Source organism: Lathamus discolor, chromosome 5 (genome assembly GCF_037157495.1).
Source record: "Lathamus discolor isolate bLatDis1 chromosome 5, bLatDis1.hap1, whole genome shotgun sequence".
NCBI classification, from domain to species: Eukaryota; Metazoa; Chordata; class Aves; order Psittaciformes; family Psittacidae; genus Lathamus; species Lathamus discolor.
The window spans coordinates 74304099-74330421 of record NC_088888.1 but is presented as its reverse complement, the minus strand read 5'-3'; the positions used below and the strand labels follow the sequence as shown (position 1 = coordinate 74330421).

At 44.7% G+C, this 26323-nt stretch overlaps 1 protein-coding gene across 2 annotated transcripts; it reads right to left on the bottom strand.

Annotated features, from left to right (window-relative positions):
- Positions 1-2479: 2479 nt before the first annotated feature.
- CNR1 (cannabinoid receptor 1) lies at positions 2480-20845 on the bottom strand. 2 transcript variants are annotated; one of them, XM_065681264.1, is made up of 2 exons: positions 20623-20845; positions 2480-7953 (listed from the first exon to the last, which is right to left on the bottom strand). In XM_065681264.1, exon 2 carries the CDS (start codon positions 7890-7892, stop codon positions 6471-6473), a length of 1422 nt encoding a protein of 473 aa, XP_065537336.1. In that variant the 5' UTR covers positions 7893-7953; positions 20623-20845; the 3' UTR covers positions 2480-6470. The 2 variants fall into 2 exon arrangements, with proteins under 2 accessions (XP_065537336.1, XP_065537334.1); XM_065681262.1 differs by lacking the exon at positions 20623-20845 and adding an exon at positions 19706-19731.
- Positions 20846-26323: the final 5478 nt, after the last annotated feature.

The following is a 26323-nucleotide window of genomic DNA, read 5'->3' as shown; positions in this document are numbered from 1 at the left end:
AATGCTTTCTTTTCAGAGTTTCTACCAGAGAGGGTTATTCTTCATCCTTCTTGTTGGCCAGGTTACAGCAACCACCAAGCCCTGCCTTAAAGGATAGGGACACTCTGGGGGAGTCCCCAGAGACCCTCACAACATTACACAGTGGCTCCAGGGGCAGCCTGCAACAAACAAGAACCAGGGAGTTTCCAGCTCACTTCCCTTCTCCCTCTCTTCAGCTCAGCAGAATGTGGGATATCCCTGTTGAGCGGAGCTCTGGAGGGATGTTCAGTGAGATCCACTGGGAAGAAGAAGAAATGGTTCAGATAGCAATGGTAGGGCTTGATCCATCCAGGTATGGCTACAAATGGTAGAAGAGGTTTCACCTTCATGAGATCAGTGGCTGCGAGGCTGTTTCACATTATTATTATTAGCATTACTATTATTACAATTATTTTTATTACTATTATCACATGTAGAGATTTTTTTTTTTATTTTGGGGAAAGATTTTTGTGTATGTGTTTTGCCCATTTTTACCATGCACACACATATGTGCATGTATACTGAGAGAAGGAAGCAAAACAGTGTCAAAACAGCATCAGTGCAAGTGGCCAGGAAATGACTCTGTCAGCATTACTGAGAGCAGTTTTGTTCATGATGTTCTCTACCCCATCTGCACACATATGGATAAATAAATTGCTTCACTCCCATGACAAGTCCATTGAACTCCTGCCAGACTTTATGATTCTGCATTGACCCACAAGAACTCAAAATAGATTATTTTGCAGGCAAAAAACCCAAACCAATGAGTAGAGAGGCTGTTATTTATTCTGTCTCATCTTTGTCTTAATGTCAGTAAAAATGCAAATATAATGGAATATAAAATTGCACTTTCCAAATGCAGACTTATAGTTTGAAAATCTGGGGCAAGATATTATTTCTTCTGAAGTCAATAAAAACTTCTTAGGGACTTTACCGACACAGGATTCCATACCTTAATATGCTTTAGCATTAAACTAAGTGCTGCTCTGAATACCAAGGATGATTTATTGGAAAGCAATAAAGTGTATGCATATGCCATACTTAGTCATTAAGATTACCTTAGGTTTATGATCCCTTTCCCTCCTAACTGAATTTTACAGATTAGTATTAGATGACTGTTCATATTACGGAGCCCTGTTAATGGCAATAATGTACTTCATATGTTATGCTGCTATTTAAAGAAAACTCTATATCCATTACCTACAAACACCAATGGAGAAAGGCAGAATAGAGGAAGGCATGTATCCTAAATTGTCAGATAAACCCCCCCCCACCCTATGCTTTATTAAACACAGACAAAATGATTTTTTCCCCTTCTTTCATTATCTGTTCCCAAATATTATGTTTTAACTTTTAAATCAAGCCAAAGCTGGACGTTCACTGAAGACAGATGTTTGATGATGTGTGTGCATGATGACATTGTGACTTCTTTAAACAACTGCCAGAAGAGCAGAAACAATAATGGATGCTAATGTAAAAGGTTGAAACGATGACTGTACATTTGCCCGCACGCTTCCTGAGCTGCTATAAGCAGTTACTTGGAAAGTTTGGAAAGTTGTTATTATTTCCTCTTGTGTTGTTTCAAATAGATGTACAAAGGTAGTCAGGTGTTAGCGTCAAGAGGAAGCGTCTGTTTGTGGCAGTATAGCTGTTACTTTCTAGTGAGCATGCAAATACAGTGGGAATTGTCTCCTGGCTGCTTTGGGAATGACACCTTTCAGCAGAAATATTCAGACTTCTTCTTTTAAATGTAATACGCAGTTAAAGATTAAGAGCTAACCTTTCATTTCTAGTTGCTTTTGTTTTGCCAAGACTTCTCAGTTCATCAGTGACCTAATTTTTAATAATGCAAATATTGTGGCACTACCATGGGCCCCAGGACATGCTCAGTGTATCCTCTAAGGATCTCCACTGTTCTCAAATCACAAATGGGGAGAAGGAAAATTGCCCAAGAAACATGAATCTGAGATTAAGTCATACAGAAAACCGAGCCTTTCAAAAGGGCAGGGACCTTTCTACAGCATTTAATGGGCTTTGGATTGGGCGTGTGGGACCTCAGAGAGACTCTCAAGTCTGTTTTCAGCCCTTCCTTTCAGTTGTGAATGAGCAGTGGTGGGAGCACTCTAGTGTGCCCTGTAGGCAGTGGCATGGCTGAGCTTGCTCTCCCTGCACAGCTTGTTTGCATGCCTGTTGGACCACTCCATCATTCCCCACTCACCCACCCGTAACTCTGCTGCATTGGCACTGGCCAAAACTAGACTAACTCTAAGTCTTTGATTGTATTTACAACCACCAATAACCAATTTAGGTCATTGTTGCTGTTGGCAGCACTCTTTTAGTTTGTATTCCTTTCTCCTGCTCTTTTGTGTTTTGTTTTTCTGAAGTATATGGGTTTGTCTTAATGTGACATCTCTGTGCAAACATATGCATCTGAGGAAGGCAAAAGAGATTTATTGCATTTTGGCTAATACAGAGGAAAGGGGAAATTGCCTACATAATGAAACAGGAGATTCGGTTTTAACTACGTAATTTCTCTCTTGTCTCCATAGTACTGAATACACAAATATAAAATATATAATCTACCTCCTCCTTCAAGCATATCAACGTACAATTAAAACCCACAAAGCTTGACAACCTGTTGTCAAGTTGTTTAAGCAGTTGTTTCAGAATCTGACAGACAAACTTATAAACAAAACGTAGAGCACCAGATTGTGGGATGAAGCAGCATCATCACGTGGCTTCCTCAGTTATCTCAAAATTTGGAAAACAAAAAAAGTAGAGGAATACTTTTTTCTCCTTGAATAAATAACAGTTTAATTACATTATAGAAATAAAATATGATATGGTAGGAATACACTGGAAATCTTCTTACAGAAATACTATTCTGCTACTGGTAGGTAAATGGTCAAAGCTACTTTTCATGACAATCTGAACAGTACTTGTGTACAAACTATTATACAGGTTGCTAATGAAAAATATTGCAGCAGTCGCAAGGATGTTACCAGCTCAAACAAACATCTAATGATACAATATTCTTCTAAGAGGAAGTAATAATGTTAGATTTACAGACAATAAAGAGTTATGTTCTCCACTTTGAAACACTGGAAATAAAAAGCTCAGGTAATCCAATTTCTTTATATTATCACAAGGCAAAAGTTTCCTTTCACTATGAACAGCATCCTAAGAAACCCTGTAAACGGTTTATTCAAAGGTAGTATTTGAGATGTCACAGCAACTTCAACAACCGTCCTAGTCTACAATTACAGACTTTTTAGGCCACTGCTTGTACAGATGACTTTTTTTATTTTTCGCTTATTTACATACATTCAGCCCAATAACAGCAGGTAAAATGCACTGTCTATCTCACAATAGACACATCAACATTTTCATCGGAAGGCCAGTGCAAGAAGATGTGGATAGTGATTGCACAGCATCGAGGAGATAATATTATACAAATATACAATTAGACTGTTAAGAATCTAACTCTGCACACATGTGACATAGATGGTCTTCTCAGTACATATGTGACACTTGGGGATGGTACAGATAGGTAACTATCGCTGGTTGATTGATGATGACTGTGTGGGTGGCTCTGGAACACAGTATCATTTGGCTGTGCTATCACTAAGTGAAGGTAGGCAACTGCAAATTAGGAATACCTAAAGCTGAGGTTTAAGTACAGCTTATCTTGGAACGGCAGCAAATATTTCTAATTTAAGAGTTGTTCTACTTAGTATGCAACATGTAGGGAAATTGTTGCCACCTCTTTAATAAATGGTTTCAAGTGAACCGATGCAGTTCCCAGAGCTTTAAAAAAACTCATTATGCAAACGAAGATACTGATGATAGATGGTAACATTTCACAGGATGCTATTTCTTATTATATCAGTAAGCACCAAGTTAAGTGCCAAGACAGCCCCATTGTCCCATGATTGATCATGTAAAATTTAGAACTCGAATGCACAACGAAATTCCACTAAGTTTGCATTTAATTCACGAGAAGACAGTTTCAAAAATGGCTCTTAAAATACCTTTACATTTCAAATAGGCTCCCCCCACCCTCCTCCAAGAGGACTGCTTTAGGATGGACTAAGCCTAGATGTAAGAAAGATCTTTCAGGAGGAGGACTTGCACATCCTCTGGGAATCCTCTGCAATCTGCCAGTTCTGGCTGACTGCCATGGCTTGCCAAGAGCATGATGCCTTGTCCTATCACCCAGGTAAGGTGCAGAGGAGATGGGTAGAGAAGTAAAGTACCTCTGTGTCTTCCACCTTGCCTGATGAGATCTTTGAAGTGTGCCAGCCCTAACCAAGCCTGAACTTGGAGATACTTAACATCCCCACAGAGCCACTGGCTGACATCAGCTGGGCTGCCCGTGCTACCCGCTACTCTGCTCTGAAGCATCAGAAACACCGTGGGGACACCACCGAGGCCAGAGACCCAGGGGTGCCATCCTCCTCTCTCTCCCCATGTAACCCCGAGGACAGATGGCATGGCAGCATGGATTTGACTCCTCTTACCCGATGCCATGGTGGGAGCCACCCTCGTGCAGCAAGCATCAGGCAGCCAACAGGCTAAGCCTCCTTTGCAGCTATTTTGCAGAAATCAGCCAGAAGAAGGGCAAGGAAATGGCCAAAAAAAGAAAGGCAGCAAAGAGGAGGACCCCACACCTTCTGATTCATGACAGAACCACAGAATATTCATGCCTCAAAGACTATCTGGAGATTATCCGGTAACGTGCTCTTCATGAAAGTCCCAGGCTGCAGAAACAATCCTGCTACCTAAGAGTCATCATTTTCCTTCAATAACTTCTTCCTCAAAGCTATAGTGTCAAACCTTGTCATCTGTATCCTAGTTTCACAGTGAGACTCACCTCATTTCAAGCAATCTGATGGCCTTAAAAGAGATTATCATTTATTTCTGGCTTTTTTCAGTTTTCAGGAACACCATCTTCAGCCACTGCAGTTGTTGGTGTGGGCTCATGCCATGCTCTGCCTCGTTTCCCCTTATTCCCAAATACAACTGAACGACTGCTTCCTCTAGCACATGGATACACCTCTCAGAGTGGATCAGGATGTTCTTAATATGGTACTTTCATCAGTAATCAGTTGGAAGAACTCAATTTTAGAAACAGAATTCATGTGCAAAGCGTGCAACAAGAAATACAGTTTACATTTGGTCAGTGTCCTATCTTAGTTGTGCTACCATGACTTACACTGATTAGTGTACTTACACACGCACACACACACACACATACACACACAGATATTTATTTATATACACGCTCACACAATAGAAAATGTCTAAGTCTGACAGTATTTCCTCCTCTTTTAGTGAAGACGGGAGTTTGGCATCTCAGGCTCTGCATCTGCTTAAACCTGGGATACAGGAATGCGACACAATTCAAGTATACATCGACTGCACAGTGATAACATCGCACATTGAGTCTGACACATGCTGTCTTCAGTGGTCCAGCACCAGCATGTGGCTAAAAAACAGTTGCATGTTAAGGGAGCCAATATCCAGGACCTTCACTTCTCAGTGTTCGTATTCACGCAATGCCCAAGAGCAGGGCAATAGTCTGTACAACCATAAATGTCCTTCTGTATAAATGCAGTGGTATTTAAAAGTCTGAACCAGTGCATTCCTTTCTTACATTCCTCCTCTATTCCTTTGTTGCTGTTACTCTCATATGCGTGTGAAAGTAAAAGGTAGTGGGGAAACAATCTAGTAGAAGAACACAAACCCTCTCCTCTAAGTCCACAGAAGACCACCAAGAGTGTAAAATTTCCAAAATAGCTCATAGGAATTCTTCAAATACAGTAAGTGTTTTCAATGGGGTTTACATATCACGTTTCACATTATTTCCACGGAAGTCTACCTTATCACTTTGTTTATCAGACAAATATCAATAACACAGAATAAAACAGCACACAATTCACAGGACACGACACGTTTTACAAAACCTCTAAAACTCAACACTGCCGCTTTTGGAAAAAATCAAAACCTCCTATTACTTACAGACATGAAATACACTTCACATTGAAATGAACAGCATGATTACACGGCTTTTTCTCTTACTCGATGGCATTGGTTTAGGATGCATTAGCTTTCAATTAGGTTTCACCATTTTTCTTCACACCCCAGAAGGAACCACTGCTAACCTGGTATTTCCTCTGTGTTCCTTCAGGAAACATCCTATCATTCAGCAAACACTTTCTGAGAAAAACACTTTTGAAAATCTAGCTTGAATCCCTAATTGCAAAACCTGCAGAACTGGCTGATGGCAATGCTCTTAACACAATCATTGCTCATCTTACAATGACAAACCAAAGAAATATTACAGGAGGGTACAAACACTTTAAGCCACAGGTTTGGTTTTCTCTGTTGTTGATTTTTTAAATCTTTATTTTTTAAACTAACTTTTCTCACGAGGCTGAGAAGTCTCTGACTTACAACGCTTCAGCAGTCGTGTCTGTGGAGACAGACATGGTAACTTTGGCAATCTTAACTGTGCTCTTAATGCAGCTCTCGGCAGCCCTATGCACGTTCCCTGCGTTGTTGGCGTGTTTGTGCTGGCAGTCAGACTCCATGCTGTTGTCAAGGGGCTGCGCGGTTCCTTCGCAGGTGGGGAACATGCTGCGGAAGGCGTGTCGCAAGTCCTTGCTCCTCAGAGCGTAGATGATGGGATTCACTGTGGAATTCAGCAAACAGAGCATGCTACAGAAGGCAAAGACAGTTTTGATGAGCTTGTTCATTTTGCCAAAGACATCGTACACCATGATGGCGAGCAGAGGGCCCCAGCATATGATTAAAACGACTAGGATAAGGACTAAGGTTTTGGCTAACCTGATGTCCATACGAGTTTGATCAGGCCTAGTGATCTGTACCTTACCATCCTCCGTAGACTGGATGATGATGCTTTTCTGCGTGCCCCGCTGAATCATGCGAACAGCGTGGCTGTGAGCCTTCCACAGTATGTACATGTAGGCATAGACAATGAACAGCAAGAGGACGCTGGTGACCCCGATCCAGAACATCAGGTACGTCTCGTCGATGAGAGGGAATATGTCTGAACAAACAGAATTGAGCTTTTTGCAGTTCCAGCCAAGCAGAGGAAGAACGGCTATTACAATAGCGATGGTCCACATCACACAAAACGCTACAACAGCCTTTGGTCGGGTAACAATCCTTTTGTAAGCTAGTGGCCTGTGTATAGATATGTACCGGTCTATTGCCGTGAGGAAAAGACTACCTACGGATGCGGTGAAGGAGGCTGTAACTCCACCCAGTTTGAACAAGAAGACGTTGGGGCTGTCCTTCCGGTGGAAAACATGGAAATCCACAAAACTGTAGACAAAAATCACGCTGCCCAGGAGATCGGCCACAGCCAGGCTGCCGATGAAATGGTAGGAGGGTCTACACCGGAGGCTGCGAGAGTGGAGGATGACGCATAGGACAAGGAGGTTCTCTAGGACCGTGAAGGTGCCCAGGGTGAGTGACAGCACAGCGATGGCCAGCTGCTGGCTGGGGTTCAGGATCATAAAGCACTCCATATCCATAAAGTTCTCCCCACACTGTATGTTCTCCTCATTATCCTTAAACGTGGACAGGGACTTGTTGTAAAACTCTGTGATGTTGACCTGATCTGAGGGAATAATGCTCAACAGGGGATCATCTCCCGCAGTCATTTTTTCTTGGAAAGGATCACCCCTGAAGGAAGAGAGAGGGAACTTCTGGGGGTAGTATCCCAGCTTGGATGCCATGTCGCCTTTCATGTCTTCGTACTGGATATCGTTGGAGCCCACGTAAAGGAGATCTGTTGTGATTGTTCGGAAAGTTGTATCTGCGAGGCCATCTAGGACTGACTTCATAACCCCAGTCTTGTTGGTTTCAGAGAGACTTGGGGCACGGAAAAATGCATCAGAGGAAAACCTAGAAGGGGAAAAGATCAGAATTCATTAAGATGAACAGGGAGACAAACTCCACAAGCAACTTAGTTGAACTCTGTCAAACAAAATCGACCTTTCTCTTGCATTCAGTCTAGCTTTGCCACCTGCGGGAATCAGGGTGAGTTGAACACTTAGAAAAGAAATCACCTGGATTTCACTAAAACTGAATTACTCTAAGAAGTGACATGAAAAACAGAGGCACAGGGAATTGAGTATTTGACAGGAAAGTAATTTTCATTTCTCATCAAAACCTTCTGAGCTGCTCCACCACAAAGATATTTTTCTCTAGATCTGAACTTGGCTTCTGATTGCAAAGTACCCTGCAGACCAATATTCCTTGGGCACGCTTCATTTAAATACCAAGTGCCACTGCAGGAGCAGCATTAAACGGCATCATCAGGCTTCACTACTTTCCTTTCAAAAGGCACCAAGGGTTTTGAAAACCTGATAACAGAAAGCGAATGAGGAAAGAGCCATCCACTCGTAAGCTGCACAGTTCACCCAGGATGCCTGTGTATTCACATTACCCTGTCACAGCAATCTGAGGTCTCCTAACATCCTGAATTTGTTACTGCAAATTTATTAGCAAGGTGCCTGATATACAAATACAGGCTTCATTACTCTGTTCCTTCCTTCTGCTAAGCAAACCAAGGCTGCTGCGATATTTGGGCTGTAAGGGGGAGGTGGGTTGTTAACCAGCCCTGTCCAGTTTCAGAAGAGGTGACCAGCACTGCTAGGTCAGTGAGTGCATCAGTCTGATCCATTCTGCATAGATCAAAAGCTTCAACTGGGGCAAACACAGCATCAAGCTGCGCTCTGCCCAAAACTCCAAGCAAAAGGGACCAGGAGCTGCTATTCCTCTGAGAAGCAAGGAAATGGAACTCATCCCACTGGGGACACCCTCAAAAACATTCTGTCCCCTCAGAAATGGGGACCCAAGCAGAAGATCCCCTGGTAGCCGGTGGTCTCTGAGTCCCATCATACCCAACCTTTGCTCACGGATGGTGGTTAACTGCACTGTGTAACCTTGGGATAACACTCTAATCAGCATCTGAGCATCTTACATGCATCAATATGTAAGACAGGCCTTATAGCTGTTCTTATGCTGTGCTCCTTTATATAACTTTGCCCATGTAACATGCCTTGAATATGCATTGAACATCTGCTTTGGGGCCCCCTTCCACTGCCAGAGTGGCTGAGAGTGGTCTGAATGTAAATAAGAGCCAGAATCATTGCTTCAGTGTGCTACAGCTATTCTGCATCTGCTACGAGACATCCTGATGATTGCACCAGCAACATGAGCAAACCCAAGCTTCTTCATGTTTTGAGAATGGACAAAATTGTGACACTCAAGAAATCCCAGATGCTATAGATAGGCTTGTACCAACTTAACCTGTTCACTTTACACAACTGACAACAAATGGTCAGAAAGGCCATGAGAGATTGTCTGCCGAATCCCAGCGTATTGATCACCTCAACTCCTAAGATGGGACGTGCACAATAGGTACCTCAGCTGAGTTTTCCCAAGAAAAATAAAAGAAAGAAGAAAAGGATTCCTCCCTACAAAAATACCTGTACTTAAAACCAGAAGAAATAATGAGCATTTCCAAAGGAAGCAGAGATCATTTGGCCGCTGAAGTATTTCTACGGCACTTACACATAGCATCTGAACACTGAAGACTTTTTCCATAGTGCTTTAAAGTTTTGCATTTGCTTCAGCAGGCCTGGACATTCAAGTGCTAGAAGGAAGAATGAACCTAGATCTCCAGAACATAAAGCAACTGCAGTGCTGCAAACAAGGATGAGTGTAAACAAACCTTACCAGGATGGTCCAACGCACAACACATACTGGCTGTGTCAGCTTTTGCTGACATAATTTGCTCAGCAAATAACAACTTCATTATTAGACAGACAGACAATATTAAGAAATTTAATTCTGAGAGTGTGAGCAGTGAGGGAGGGAAATGTCACTGGAGCACACATTAAAAATGAACAGCCATCATCTAATATGCGAGGTACTCTTCTTCCAGAAGGTACTTTACATCTGTTCCTAGCAGAATTTGCAGATGTTATGTGTTGCAAAAATGACCCTGCTGACAACTGACAAATCTGCTTTGGGTGAAGTCTGGCAACTTTAAGCTTGGCATTATTAACACCAGTTCAGAATCAGAAGTGAAAAATGTGTTACTCATTTGAAAGCAACCAAAAAAAGTTATTAAATAGATCAAGTAGTCCTATAAACATGTAAAGATGGCTGTCGCACTCTGTTATTCCAGCCTACTCCTGGCAGAAGACAGACAACCATTTTAATGATTCAAGACACAGCCCCATGTCGAGAAGATTATGTTTGAGCAAAGCTTCAAAAATTGTATGCAACTGAGCACTTCTGCTAGACAGACAAACAAATTGTTCTGAAGTAGCTGGTCCCTGCTGGAGTCATGTTAAGTACAGACCTCCTCAGAATAAGGTGCAAGCTGCCGTGCAACCCCTACCTTTGTTTGAAATACAAATGAAAGAACACGAATTCCTGTGTGCTCTTTTGAAGGTGGCAGTGAGTTATGTGACAATATCACTATGCATGCATATGCTGTGCTAACAACATGGTTAATGGGATCAGGAGAGGCAAGCCTTACTCTGAATGTCAATGTGGTTTTTTTTTTTCCCTCTGTATTTTTACATTGAGATTATTACAGTAATTTCCACCTTATTGTCTCTGCAAAGAGAGTTTTCTTTGAGAGTACTTGGGAGTTCATTAGCGGTGTAGCTTAGGCTTTGGGGGATGCAGCTGACATTAATTCTGTTTTTGTTTGCTGCTGGGAATATCATAATTGGAAATATCTAGCAGTATGTGTGCGTGTACCTATTCAAGTAGCAGTTGATTTTTATTAAAGTTGCAGTAAAACAGCCATTCGCCCAATCTGGAACTGCACTTTACTGGAATTCGGTTTATTTGAATTTAGATAGTAGCTTGTCCCAGTATAAGCTACAATACTGAAACTTTGTGGACACTGAAGCAATCAGCGAAGTTTTCCATGGCTGTCTAGTAAAACCAAGACTAGACCTTTAGCACTGTGGTTATCAGGAGGGTCCCAGGCTGAGGTGTTGCGCAATTTGACATCGACTGAAGAGCCAGCAGCAGAAGCAGTGGTTTGGATCTTGGTCATTTTGTTTGATCAGGTGCACACGCCAGTGCCACTCAAGTTTTGGCTCTGAGCTCTTCGGTAGGAACCTGGAGTGACAAGCAGGCACTGGCCAAGGAAACGGGACACCCCACAACACATGACCACACTGCTCTTGCAGCTGGCTTCAGTGCAAACCAAACCCATACTGCCCAAGACCCACGACCATCTCTACATTAAATACTCCGTGAGCCTCTGTGGCTTCTCGCAGGTTCTGTGTAAGACCCCTCCTCTCTGGATGGGACTGGGGCAATGGCCACGTGCCCCAGCAAGGTCCCTTCATGGGCAGGGGGGCAGTGAGGGAGAGGCTCTTTGCTCTGCAAATGGAAAGCCCCCCTGCCCCACTGGAATTCACTCCTCCAACAGAATCTTTGAGTCTCCAAAGCTCTCAGCTTTGTCCCTTCCCTAAATGAGCTCTACTACGTCACTCATTTTAAAACGGTTAAAAAGAACTGAAACATTGATTAAAGATGTGGAAGAGCCCGTGCTAACGCTGGCATGCAAAATTTCTGATGTATTTCCATGAATGCACGCAGCAATTCACAGTAAGTAATGACTTATGATTACAGATAAGGGTTAAACAATAGATAAACATTTCAACCATCTTTTATCCTGAAGACCAAAACCAGAAAACCCATAGCTGAACGCTTAGATTTTTCTCCCATCACTGGGTTGATGGGCACTGCCAGACCAGCTGTGCAAAGTGACTGCCACTAGATGGAGTGGCTTTTACAAGCACACTGCTTAGCTGTCTGCAGAGACCGGGATTTAATTTCCTCTTGCCCTTTTTTCCCCAGCCTGCTTTATCGGGGTTCAATCATACGAGGTGTTAAACATCAACCGAAGACACGCCTTTGTAAGGGTTTGCCCTCAAAGTGAAACAATTAGTGACGAGTTGAGGGGTAAGTCTTACTACTGCTCTCCACTGTGTGGTTACATAGAGCCTTAAAAGAAGCTCAGATGCTACCAGAATATAAAGACCCCTTAGGTAAAATATAACATATGTAATTCATAAAAGGCTGGTAACTCATCTCCAGGGGAGAAACGTACCTCCCCTGGACTTCTTGTTGGTCCACAGGACCAGTTCACTCAGGGAACAAGAACGTGACTTCATTAAAATGCTATTACCTATCTTCGCCTGCTGTTCTGGAGGAGAGGGAAGGCTGGAACGTTTTTATCGTTGTCTAAAAAAAGGGCTGAATTTATTGTAATTTTCAACCCAGGATGATTGATAGAGCAATTTTAATAGCCTGAATAGAAACAGTGAATATTTGTGTTCTTCCTCAGAAAGTAATTATGAGCAATACAATGATGCTACTGATAACTGCAAAACTGTTTATGTGGCAAGAAAAGGAATCAAAAGAAGGAAGGGAAACACACAATCAAACCTTTCTAGCTTCTATTTCAGAAAATATTTTGATCTCCATGCCTATACATTTCTTCTATGATACCCACAGCTAATTAAGAGCAGGCTAAAGGACAAAAAAGTGTAACTGAAAGTTTCTGAATGCACAAAAATATGTAAACGCTTTCTCCTTGCTTACACATTATAAGGTTCGTAAGTCCTTTGGAGAAGGGCTTCTGATAAGTTTGCATGGTGCCCAGTACACTGGGACTCTTACCAAACTGGGTCCACAAAGCACTACCATGGGAGAAACAGCAGTAATTTATACTCGTGTGTAGTCAGCTGAAAAAGCTTGAGAGAAATGAGAGCTACCATAATAACTGTTGGCCTGCAGGAATTAGAACTGTCCTATAAAATGAAAATTTATTTGGCTAATAATTACCTTATCCCATATGGCGATGAACAAAAGAACAAGTTTCTAAGCCTTGAAGAAAAGCAGTCTGAGAAATGGCACTTTCAGACTCAGTGACACCAAACAAGGAAAAAACGTGTTGACAATGATGTGAAAGCAATGTTACCCCTATCCTATTTACTGCTGGTTTACTGTTCCATCTCAAACACTGTGCTACTCCTAGGCTATAAATGGCAAATATGCTGTTTACTCCTAAATCAGGAAAACCTGCATTCACTTCAGTGGGAATTTTCTCTGCGTGAGGGATTGGGAAGGAGCACAGACACTAGGAAAGAAGCAAATGACGGATGCTGTCTTCGAGTTACAAGGCACTACCAGCTGTGGGGTAAACTAGGGCATGCAAGTACTGACCCAAACGCTGTTCTTACATGTCATGATGGTATCTTTGGGAAGTTGAACCCTAATTAGCAAGAAACCACAGCCACAAGGTTATTTATGTTAATTGACATACCAGTCACACACTAGCAGGACAGAGACTGGATGGTTCTAAACTGGGGACAAAATTGCCCCTACGTGCCAGCCCCCCGCATCCAGCAGCTGACAATCTGGATGACAAAAGCAGAAGGAAGAGTTAATCAGTGGCCAGCAATGTTTTAGAAAAGCAGTATCATTATTTCCTCCCCCCAACAGTTTTGCTGGGGAGATGGATGTGTGCACCAGTTTTAGCACCGGTGACTTGCAGGCACAGGTCAAAAGGGGCTGTGCCTTACCTGCCGGACTGGCAGGGCATACATGTGTGTTTAACATCAGAGAGGTTCAAAGGTGAGATTGAATTCCTGCTCTGTTTGGCGAGGTGAAGGACCCAAACTTTGCTCTCCCGTGAGCCAGGCGAGCATTCTGGCAGCCTCTCCCTTCTGCTTCCGGTCTCTAAATTGCTCGAGCTGTTCCATGTTGGATCAGGAGTTAAACATCCAGAAATAAAGGCACTAACTGATACCCCAGCAAGCAGGGTGCACACCTAGCAAGTGAGAGGCTTAGTTTGAAGCCCTGTCTTGGAATCAAGCAAACGAAGGATGTGTCTCTCACAAGCCACCCAGCCACAGGGGCCCCATCTGCCTCTGAATAACCCCCAAAGCTCCCGAGTTCACTTGAAAGCCCTCAGCTTGTGAAATACAAGCCCCTACACACACATTTCCTACCAAACCGGAGACAAGATGAAGTATTGGAGTCACAAACCAGCAAGGGGAGTGTCAGGGTCATGTTAATGGGGAACTACAGCTACCTGGTCTGCCTGGCTTTTGTGAGAAAGGAGCGAAAGCGGAGGTGGCTATCTTAAAACAATGTGGGATTTTAAGGTATTTCACAGATTACTTTGTATATCTTCATTTCATCTAAAGACAGACTGAGGAGAGAATGAAGAGGCTTGTTTAAGTATGAAAGGCTCAGATGAAAGCAACAGTGCGCTTGTATTTGCTTAAAATCAGCTCCAGTTTAGGGACCTGTTTCCCAAGAATGCTGAGTTAGCAGGTAGTATGAAAAGTTTGATTCAATGCTTTGGTATTTGCATTTTAAAGAAAAATGAAGAGAACTCATTAAACTTTTAACTCTCAAACTTTTTCTTTTTCACAAAAGTAAAAAAGGATTTATCTTGGATTTCAATATTCCAACAGAAACTGATTCATTTCCAACCTCTTTTCTAGACATTCTCTAATGTCAAAAGGTGCAAGCACTTATTACTGCTGAGCAGAACTGACATAAATGTTAAATGGAGACAGAGAAGCCCAGCCAGGTGCAAAAGAGATGGGGGCTGAACACTCAGTCTCCTGGAAGTACCTACAACAGACAGCAGCTTAACACACAACGTGTAGTTGAAGGGAGAGAAGTCATTTGAAAGAGCAGAGCAGGACATGAAAGACCCAGGCTCCACTGGATGCCAAATGCTAAATGTCCCCAAAAGAATATATCATCTAGAGGATGGAAATGGGGGAAAAATACATTTATTAGGAAAAAAGAAATATGCAGAGAAAACAGCTTCCATGTAATGGCCAGAGGAGAACAAAAAAGATCAAGAATTTGGTGTAGCAGAAAATATTAGTGAACTTTTTTAGAAGAGTCAGGATTAGAGACAGAAAGGTAGCAAACCCATCAGGCTCCAGGGAGAATGCTCATACACTGCACAGAGTGCATGTCTGCCTTGTCCTAACCCCTGCAATAAACTGTGGCCATAACGAGTTTTAACCCAAGACTTTCTGAGGTAACAAGGAGATGCTGAGAGCAAGGGTAATGCTGGTTAAGTCACTGGTATGATGGGGACTGGCAGGAGAAATAACTACTGTCCTCATACAGGGAATAGGACATCTCTAGGTGAGATGGGAGCAAACAAGGAAAGAGAGTGAGACACAACTAGAAGGAGCCCCTGGGAGGTAGGGATGCAGATTTCAAGGAGAGAGAACTGCCTTTGTGATCAGCTTGGGGAAAGCAGTTCAGGTGAAGGAGAAAACTCACAGGAGAAAAACCTCCCTCCTCTTCCAAGCTACGCGAACTTCAGAGACAGCTCTGTAATCTGAAGGATATAGCTAGTGGGATTTTCAGATCTCACCATAAAGAGAGAATAGACCCACTGCTCTGCAGGCACCAGTGTGCTCTTTTGAACGTCCATTTCTGATCTGTATTCAAACGGTGAAGGAAAATGCAAAGGGCTCAGAGAAGCCATCCTCGGTAAGGTCAGAGGAAAGGACAGTGCTGTGCACGCTGACACATGGGACCAAGCTGGGGACACTCAGGTGAGATCAGTTGAGCAAATCTGGTCAGGGACATCAATGAAAATGAAACTGCTTAAGCACAAAAGTAGGATACAGACCTCAGAAGTGGAAAGGAAGAGAATGCTCGAATAGAGCCACTGAGTGACCCATATGGCAGGTAAACACACCAGAATGGAAAAAGGTGTTTACAGGCAATAACAGGTAGTGCACAGAAGGTCAGCAACACACTGCAAAGCAACACCCCTTCTACCTCACGAGTCTGCTTCTCCCAAAAATTATCAGGCCACCAAGTACTGGCCATGCACACAAGCTAGAAGAGGAAGGCTTTGGGGGAATGCAATGTCCCATGCCATCAGCATTCGCAAAGGACGAAAATATGCATTCCAATTAAAAAATGTAAAACATTTTTTCATTTCTGGAGCTGTCTGGCCTTTCATAAAATTTAAATAAGCTCAGAGATTATAATGATATTCAAATATACTGCCTTCACACACACAAACAACTTGTGAAATTATTTGCCAGCATATTAAGCCACTACACCAGATTGCTTGGCAATGGTGCATGTCTTCAAAATATGCAGATACTTCTTCATTTTTTACAAAATGAAAGGAAAGAGGGAAAGAAGAGGAGAAGTGAGAAAGAATTACAGCAGAATCTGATATCTTGAGTAGCCAGAGCAACAAATGGCAGACACTCAAACCCGTATTATACCAGATTTAGAAAAACAGTTAAAAGATACTGAGCGATGAGTTATGACTTTTTGTGTGTGTGCATGTGTATCTTTTCTATGCATAAGCTTACAGACATACGCAAACCCATACACATGCCTAAAGGAACAAGTAAGATCTCACAAATGCTGCAGTAGAGTTTGTCATGCATAAATTCAAATTCCCAATGCCAGGGGACAAGCAAACTAGCTAGAAGTCTAAGTACAAAACATATAGGCAAGATGACCACTGAGTATCTTTTTGAACTCCTCTATACACAGTGCTCCTGGGGAAAAGCAGGAATCTAAACTGAGTACATCTATCACTGAGAACCTGTAAAAAAGACTTTGCATGTATACATACATATAGGTACTTACATACACACTCCAAACCTATGCCACCTAAATTTCCAGGTACACGCATAGTATGGACTCCAGTACTGCATTGTTTAAAACAGAGGCAGAGCTGGCTAAACCCAGTGACTTCCAAGAGCACGTTTCACACAGTCACCACAATGGGAACGTGGGAGCTCCCCAAGCCCCTAAGCACAAACTTTAAGAGGTTTCCTGAAATTCATTAAGATGAAAATGACTCCTCCAAGGGCTGAAAGGGAACTAACAGCATCCCTTGAGAAACTGCTCCTGCTCAGTACTTTGTAGCGAGTTAACACACCTTTCCTGAGAATATACAACTGCCATAAAACAGGTTAACACAGGATGAGGTGTCATTTGATGACATCTAGCCTCAATCTACACAAACAAGACAACATCTGAAACGTGTTAAAACATCCAGTACCACAAACAGTTCAGCCAAAGTATGACGAGTGACGTTATACTAACACACAGAATAGTGAAGTACCTATTTTATCTGTAATTGGATGTGGGTAGCTTTATGAAAAAAGGATGTTTCTACTGCAGAGAGGCAGAACTGGGCTTGGTGTGTTCATCACCATAATGCCCCTGCATGCGGCACAAATGGCAGAATAAAATGTGCTCCAACCCTACGTTGCAAACCCAATCATTTTTCATGGGCAACAATGGCACCTTCGGGAAAAGGGGGAAAAAAAAAGAAGTTCTGTCTAACGAGAAATTGATTTATAAGTCATTATAACCATTTCAAAAGGACAGGTTGTGGCTGGTTTCAGCGATCATTAACAGAGCCATGCACTTTCAAAGAGCCTGAGTTCTGGGGAGGGGGGCGATTCTCATTCCACCAACAGTGATCGGATGTGCACTTTTTGGAGCAGTACAGTCTAGATAGGGAGACATAAAGAGCAGTACTGAGAAGATGGGCTGTCACATTTTTAACTTTGCATTAATAACAAATGCCGCTGCTGTCTGTTCTGGCACATTTGCAGCTTGCTTTTAAGTACAAGGGTCTGGCATGCATTTCTACTATAGATAGGAAAATAAGAGCAGCCTTGTTATGATTAAAAGGGTCTATTTCCCTCTGCCTTCTGTGTCCATCTGCACAGCTGCTTTGAACTTGGCCAAATCCCAGTGTTAGGGTCGCCCACAGTACATATTTTAAATCAGCATCAGAGTATGTGAGTTTGCTATTAGAGAAGAGAAAAACCTCCAGATTCTCACTTAAATGGTCGACGAGTAGTTCTGTAGAACACTCATCCGAAAATATTTGTGAAACACACCTAAAATCATTACTGCTTCAGGAGGCTCAGATAAAGCCAATAGAGACATCTGCAGAGAAATGAAGAGCAATCGCCACTGAGAAAAATGAGTTCTGCGGATGCCTAGGTAGCTAACTGCATGACCAGAGAGGTCACGAAGTTTGCATTGTAGAAGTTACAGTAATTTTTCTTAGAACATGCAGAAGCAGAGAAACGAGGTGAGTGGAAGATAGTGGACGAGACCTACAGAACCATGAATGGCGATGTATTGCTAAAAATCTTGGGGATACTAAATGAGTATCTGGGTTTGGGCTCTCCCTTGCCTCTTAACCTCCTCACTTACCTCTACTCAGTATAAATGAAAGCCATCCCAGCTCTCACTTGAGCACATAACACCTCCATCACCAAAGCTCCCAATGGGATAACAGCCTCCAGGCATTTTGGGATGGCCACACTAAAGGCTGAAAGTCCGAAATTACCCCCCCAAAAAAGTTATTTAATTTCTAAACTTCCACTGCCCAATCAGAAACCTGTGAAGGGAGAAAGGAAAAGGCAGGCTTGCATTGGCTAAGACCTGCCATTCCTTCAGCAGAGCATGAAAGCCTTTAATGGGGTCCTTTATGCCACTGAGCTAATATAATTCACCAAAGAACAACAGCCAGGATCAAAGGCGTCCACCAGCTCATCCTCACCGTATTATAACCTGCTTCCACCTTCACCTTGAGTTTTATAGGTATTTGGATTTGATTACTGTGGGTTTAGGTGCTATCAAATGGTCAATGATTTAAATACACAGCAAACAGCTGATTTCTCCACGTAGCCAACTTTTTCTTTTTTCCTCCTGGCAATAGATGCCTGCTGGCTCAGTCAGAGAATAATTGCTCTTATCAATTCTTCTTTAAAATGTTTTTATTCAAATGGCTCTGCCTCTCATTCCAAAGACCAACAGATAATAAAGCAAAGCTGTTCCTGGTTGCTACAAAACTAATTTTAACCTCAAGCAAATCAGGAATTACACATTCATCTTCTAAACTGTTAAAGATGTTGCATTCATTTCTTTTACGGCTGATTTAATAAACTCTGCCTGCACAATAAATATTCCTACTACGGTCACACGTTTTTCTTCCTTTCCTGAGAAGGGAAAACCTGTGCTGGCAGCTTGTATGAGGTGTAATTCAAAAGCATTAAGCACACCCGAGTAATTTTTGCAATGTTGCACATACTGTTACTAAATATCATACTAAATATCATCCTCTGATCCTCTGCATGATTTTTGGTACACATGAACAGCAATGCCACCCCAGCAGCAAATGCTATGTTCCTTTAAGAAAAGGTGAACAATAACAATGAAAACAGGATGATACATCTAAGGGAGAAAACAGAAAAAAAAAACATTACTACACCTTTAACAGGTTAAAAAAGCCACACTATGGGTAATTTTAAAAACAGCCAAACTTGTAGATACTCAAGAAGGAGTATTTTGCTATCTGGCTCTATGTTATACACGTCCCTGTATCTTCTGAAAGAAGAAAACATAACAAACAAAACTGTTCATATGATGAGTTGCTGCGATACAGAAAATAACACTGATGGTAATTTTAGAGAAAGAAGAAAACTATGGACTTCATCTTCTGACACCATTTTACTTAATCAGACTGAAAACGCAGTAAAGAGCTCTCTCCTACCAAAGGCTTGGTACGTACCTCATCCAGGGGTGTTCTCAATGGAGATTTGCAGACGTCTTTGAGACAAAAAGATGCCCATTTAAAATAAGCCCATCTGGTTACTCTTAATTATTTCTCAACAGCTGAAGATTTCGCATGACAAACACTGAGTTAAGTTTGAAAAGCTCACTCTTTTTCAGCTATTTTCCCCCCAGACCTCCGAATTTCAGACAAAAAACCCCACAGACCCAGCCAACCAACCAAAAACCCTACTGGGATATTCTGAACATGCCGGATGCCTAGAGTGACATCTTCTAACAGAACATCACTGCGCACGAAAATCGCGAACCGCCTTTTATTTCGGTTCCAGCCTCCACGGCAGAGTTTTGGGAGGAGAAGTGCACAGGAAAAGCGGGGTGAATGCCACCCGCTGTGCACCACCGGCGGCTGAGGACGAGAGGAGAAACCTCCGATGTCAGATGAGGTCCTGCGGGAACCCGGGAGACCGCCGGCCCCGCACACAGAAGAATAGACGCGCGCTGACCGCGGCGACACTCGCCCCCCGCCCGCTCCCCTCGAGGGGCAGCGGGGTCCCCCCGTCCTCCGCCCGGGATCGCGAACGCAAACCGCGCACTTCGGGCCACCGGCTTCTCCAGGGCGGCCCCGAGGCACCCGCCAACTCTCCCCAGCCGCCCGGGGCCATGCCCGGGGCACAGATGAGAGCCGCGCTCCCCCGGCCCCTCCGCACAGCGAGAGGCGGCGGCTCCCGGGAGGGACGCGCCCGCAGGCAGACGCCTCTCCTCCGGCCGCTCCGCCGTCGGGGCGGGCGGTGTCACCCCCCGGCACCCCCCTACCCGCGCCGCCAACAAACTTTGAGGGGGACGACGGCTACCCGGCCCCCGGCCGGTGGGCACCCGCCGCCCGCTCCCGCCCCTCCGCCCCGCAGCCGTCCTTACCCTCCGCACGGCACCGGCCGCGTCCCCCGCCTGCTCCGGCCGCGCCGACCCCCGGCAGGGAGCGGGAGCGCCGCCCCGCCCGGGCACCCCGGCACTGGGGAGCGCCGAGGAGGCGGTGCCGGCGAGGGGAAGGAGGAGGTGGGAGACTTCTCGCCGCGGCTGCCTCCCCTTCTCCCCCTGCCTCCCCTCCGCGCCTTCTCTGCGACCACCGCCGCCCTCGCTAGCCCTGATCAGGCAGCGCGCCGTGCTCCGCCGCCCTGCCGCTCCATGTGCCGCCCGCCCCCCAGGCCGCCGCCCCCGGCCCTCCTCCGCCGCCTCCGCCCGCCGCCGCCTCGGCGCGGGGAGGCAGCGCGGGAGCCACGGGGCGCCCGGCGCGGCTCCGGCACACGCCGCCGCCGCGTCCCCCCCCCCGCCTTCCGCCCGGCTCCGGTCCCATTTATGAAGCCCGTCTCCCATCACGTGTCCGTGTGCCTTTTGTCCCGGCCCTGGCAGCGGCGGAGGCGCCCCGCACGCACGGGCAGCGCCGGGGGGACACGGGCGGCCGCACCGGTTAAACTTCGCCCCGGGGGAGGGACGCGGGGACACCGGGGGGGGCGGGAGGCGGCGGAGAGCGGGCCCCGACCGCCCCGTCCCGCCCGGGCCGTGTCCCGCGCCGCCGCCCGCCCGCCCCCCGCTATCCCGGCGGTGGGGCCGTGGGCGATTAATCGTGTTGAGCCCCGTCGTGCCGGCGCCGCGGGGAGCGGGGCCGCCAGCCAGTGTGGCCGGCCGGCAGCACCTCCTCCGCACCGCGGGACCGGAGGGCGCCTCCTCGCAGCGGGGGCAGCGCTGCCCCGCCGCAGATCCCGGCCCGACCCGGCCGCTGCCCCTTCTGCCCGCCGTCGGGGCACCCGGGGGACTGCGGCGGCTGGCGGCTGGTGGCCGCGGTCTGTGGTAGTGCCCGCAGGCGACCCTCAAGGCTGACCCCTTTCCCTGTGGGACGCCGGAGTTTTACCGTCGTTCATTTCCCTTTTCCTCACGATTCTTGAGTCCTGCTGTGGGTATTTCGGGGCTTACACGACTTCCCTCAGAAGTGCTGGGGAATCCCTCTTCTCTGAGGGATTAAATGGCTCCAAAGGCCATGGGCAATGGGCAAATCCATAAAAGCTGGGCTTTATTCAGCAGCTGATTCCTAAAGGCTGTAATATCCAGCTGGCTTTGCTCTGCATGCTTCTGCCTCTGCAGTGCCATAAATATGTATTTGCATTCACACATATTAATACAGAATCGTGATAAATATTTATCATTTGACATAGTGTTGAATGAAATCAAATGGTCCATCCAGCACATCCAGCCATGGAGGAGGAATAGGCTGATTCCTCATTTCTCAGGGAGAAAAGCACCCAACTCTTCACGAGTGAGTGTTGAAGATTTCAGGTGGCTGTATTTTTCAGGGGTACCCAACCAAAGGTGTGTCTGCCGTCTGACAGCGTGTCTTCTTCTTGAAGGCCTCTTGAGCTGGGCCCCCAAGGCCTGGGGCACCCAAAATCTCAGGGCTCCATGCAGGGAAGTGCATCTGCCAACAAGCACCAACCCATTCTCACAGTCCATTGTTTTCCATGCATCTAGTCCCAGAGCGAGCCTGCAAGATCATAATTACTGCCTATATTTTTTCCGCCGCTGGCTCTTTCTGATGGTAATCGTTAAATTAACAAGAAAGGAGATTATTTCAAAAGGCATTCCTGTGAGAAAAGTGGAAAAGAAAAAAAGGCTAACTCATTTGTGCCCAGCTCGAGTTTCTGATATTAGTCAGTCTGTCTGGTCATTCGGAAGTGGTTGGTGGTATATAAAAAGAACTTTATTTAACACTGCAGTAAATCAGAACAGATTTCTCTTTGGCTATGTGTTTCAGAAAGTACTGGCTTCTCAGAGGGCTAAGACTACTTAGTTCTTTGAAAGAGTCGGGTTCTTTTGCTTTTAGGGTGAACCTACCAGGTTAAACTTGTCTTCCATGTGGAGGCACACATCCCCCATGGCAAAGGCAAGTCACACCCAGTGGACATCACCGGATTAAAATCAGCTCACAGAGAGAATTTAAGGGCATGTGTTACTGCACATCCCACCTCCACATTCATGGCTTGCTGAAGATCCCCATCCTGAACTGGGCGTTACTCCAATCTTGGGGTAATCCTGCTTTCTTACTCAGATGGTAAAGAGGGAAATCGCAGTGTTGAGCATGTAGCCATGCCCACACACAGAGGCTTTATTTTTTTCCCCCTAAAATCCCCCACAGTTGCTACTGCCAGTTCAGCCCACAGGCATAGCAGTTCCACAGGAGACAAGGCGCCTGGGTGGCCAGAGGCGATTCAAGCACCAGGTTCACAACCTGCTTCACGGCGGAGTACCCTGTGTCCCCTCCTGCCTTGCCCACCCCAGCCACTTCTCCAGGATACTGCTTTTAATTTAGGGATCTGGCAAAGGGAAGGTTGCTGCAATCCTTTGACACCTGTTCCTAGTGGAGCTGGTTGGAAAACCTCTTAAAGAACAGCTTTCCACTGGAAAATGCAACCCTGTCAAAATCGAAACGCTTTGCAAACTTGTGTCGGTTGCACTGAAAATGTCATTTTGAAAAAGAGTAAGTGGTGGAGGGATGTTCCAACAGTGTGGGAACATCTCAATTTGACATTTCCAAGCTACATGTTTCAATTTCTTCCTTCAAAATGGGTTTTGGTTTCAAAATATTTCCTTTTATATTATATATTATGAAATAATACCAGATTTGAAAAGCTGAATCACATGTTTCCATTGATCTGAAATTAATGTTCTCCAGAGCTTTCTCGAGGTAAAGAATTCTGCCGTTCTCATTTGGAGCAAAATTTTAAATGCCAGACACCTAGGGAAACTAGAATGTCTGAATTTTGTTGGGCTCTCAACCCCGTGATGGAATTCCAGCACACATCCATGGCCACCTTTCTAAAGTGCATGATTGCAAAATACTTAAAACAGTGGAGGGCTGCTTGCAGTCTTGTCTTTACTCACAATTTAAGCCTTGCTACCAGTCAAGAGAAAACTATTTAACAACAAAGCTGAGGTCTGAAGGAAAAGCTGGGGGTGGACATAGACCCCAAGAGCAGAAGTTCTCCCTTTCCTTTTCATAGCTCTCAGTTAATATATCTCAAAGTAATACGCCAGTCAGGTGGCCACCCCCAGTGCTATTGTGTTCTGGTTTCATCCGGGATAGAGTTAATTTTCTTCCTAGTAGCTGGTACAGTGCTGGGGTTTGGATTTAGAATGAGAATAATGCTCATAACACAACGATGCTTTAGCTGTTGCTAAGCAGTGTTTACTCTAAGTTGGGAACTTTTCTGCCTCTCGCACCACCTCACCAGTGGGTAGGGTGGGAGTGCACGAAAAGCTGTGAGGGAACACAGCCATGACAGCTGACCTCCACTGGCCAAAGAGGTATTTCACACCATGTGGCATCATGCTGGGTATATAAATGGTGGGGAAAGCAGGGGCTGCTGCTCAGGAGCTGGCTGGGCATTGTCTATCACTTGTTTTGTATATTCAAACTCTAATTATTATTATTATTATTACCCTTTCCTTTTCTGTCCTATTAAACTGTCTTCATCTCAACCCACAAATTTTCCTTTTATTTGTCCAATTCTCTCCCATCTCCTTGGGAGGGGAGCGTGAGTGAGCGGCTGTGTGGCTGGCTGGGGTTAAATCATGACATAGGGCAACTGGAATTTCCTTCAGTTCTTCTTTCAGGAAGAGAAGGAAAGGGGGTAAGAGATGAGGTGATCCAGGTGATCCTGTGCTCTTTCTAAATCACAAATTCCACCAATTCCTGGCCTTTCAGTCAGATTTTTTTTTTCAAATGCCTATATTTTGTATTTTAATGGAAAATAAATTTAGTCTGTCACTTACCAAAAATCCGTACAACAGAAAGTGTTTCCTGCTGCTGCCTCGTGTGGGCTGGGAGGTTTTGCTCACTTTTACGCCTTCTTCCATAGGTAGATACAACTATCAAACAAGACATAATTGATCTCCCAAGAGGCATTTGGAAGCACACTGGCTTCTAATACTCTTACCCTGTGTCCTGTCCACAGGCAAATGGGTTTTCACAATGTTTGTGTGGCAGTTTCTTAAATCATTCTTAAGTGAGAGACAAGATTTGGTCTTATGTCTAGTTTCTACTTCAAAAGACTGCCTGCTTCTCTCAAAGACTGTCCAGTTTAGAAGACTTTGATGCTAGGATAGCAGTGAGCACCATGGGTGAACACAGCCCTTCTACCATTTCACAGGCATTAAATCTCTGGAAAAAAGCTGAAGAGAGTCTTCACCATAAATACAGTCCTGCCCCTGCATATCTCCAGGGCCAGAATAGATATTCCATTGAACAAGGAGGACAAAAGGTTGAGAACCAAGATCTTAAGCCTCGATCTCCTGTGCTAGCTTTCTTTTCCTCAGCCACAGAACCTGAGGACCCGAAATGTTCTGGTGCTGCTGCAGCACAGACAAGTACTCTTAAGGCAACAGGATTTTTAGCTGTTCTGTTTTCTCCTCAAGCTATTAAACAAGCAAGATCAGGTTGGAACCCACTTATTATGTGATGTTTTCCCTCTTTTTTCAGTAGTGAAAACTGCAAGTTTCAGTGAGTTCAGCAAGAGCTCCATGAGCGCAGCACCTCAGGACATCATGCTGTTTGCCTTTCACTGCTGGTGGTCCCCAGCCGTAAAATAAGGATAATAGCGTCTTTTTTTCTTCCACCCCTCTCAGGCATTTCTATTTAAACTCTAAGGTCATCAAATCGAGAACTGTCTCTTACTAGGAGTTTGTGAGCACCTATCACAACAAAGTCATAATCCTGTCTGTGACCTCCAGGCACTAACACATTGCAAATAATAACAATAAAAACTCAATCAGAAATGTTATTGTCCAGCAGTAACTTTACTGCCATCCAGCAAATGGAAAAAAACACAGCCCAGGGAATGACAGAACCCATGAAAGTGAGTGGGTTACCCGTGGGCTTTGCTAATTATCCAGCTCCATATTTAGTCAAGTGTTGGTCTCTTGTGAAAGGGTTGAGCTGCCAGTGGGCAGCCACTGGTTCATATCGCCGGCGAGGCATGGCAATGTGCTCATTTTGGTCTGTCCCTGCAGCACACTTCAGGCTGTTGCGCAGGTGTTTTTTCCACTGGCTGAGAGTGGGAGATGTGCTGCTCCTGTTAAAGTGCAGATGCCCACCAGCTAGGAACAGACTAAGACCACCAACTCATCTCATGCAGGAAAACAGCTCTCATACAGTAATGACTTTTTGTCGCTATTGCCCCTGAACCAAATTAAAACCAGTGATGCAGGCATTCAAGTCTCTCTATCTCATCATTAGCTATCCCCTGAAGCTATCCTGTTCCCCAAATATTATTCTCTTCAGCTTCTTGCTTTGTCTTTCCTTTTAAATAGGAGTTGAGCAGTGATGAACCAAGTTACCCACTGTTCTATGTAATTTAGGTTATGAACTCAATGAATTAAGAAGGGGACATGTATCACAGTTAAGAATACCTATGCTTTTAAAAACATCTGTTTACTACTGATTATGTTAGCAGCCATACCAGGCAGAATGCTTTTGAGCTTAATCTTATGCTGTATCAATTTTTGGTAATGTTTTGTCTGTTCTGTTGTGGGTGGCACTGCAGGGTACTAACAAGGTTTCTTCTTTTGC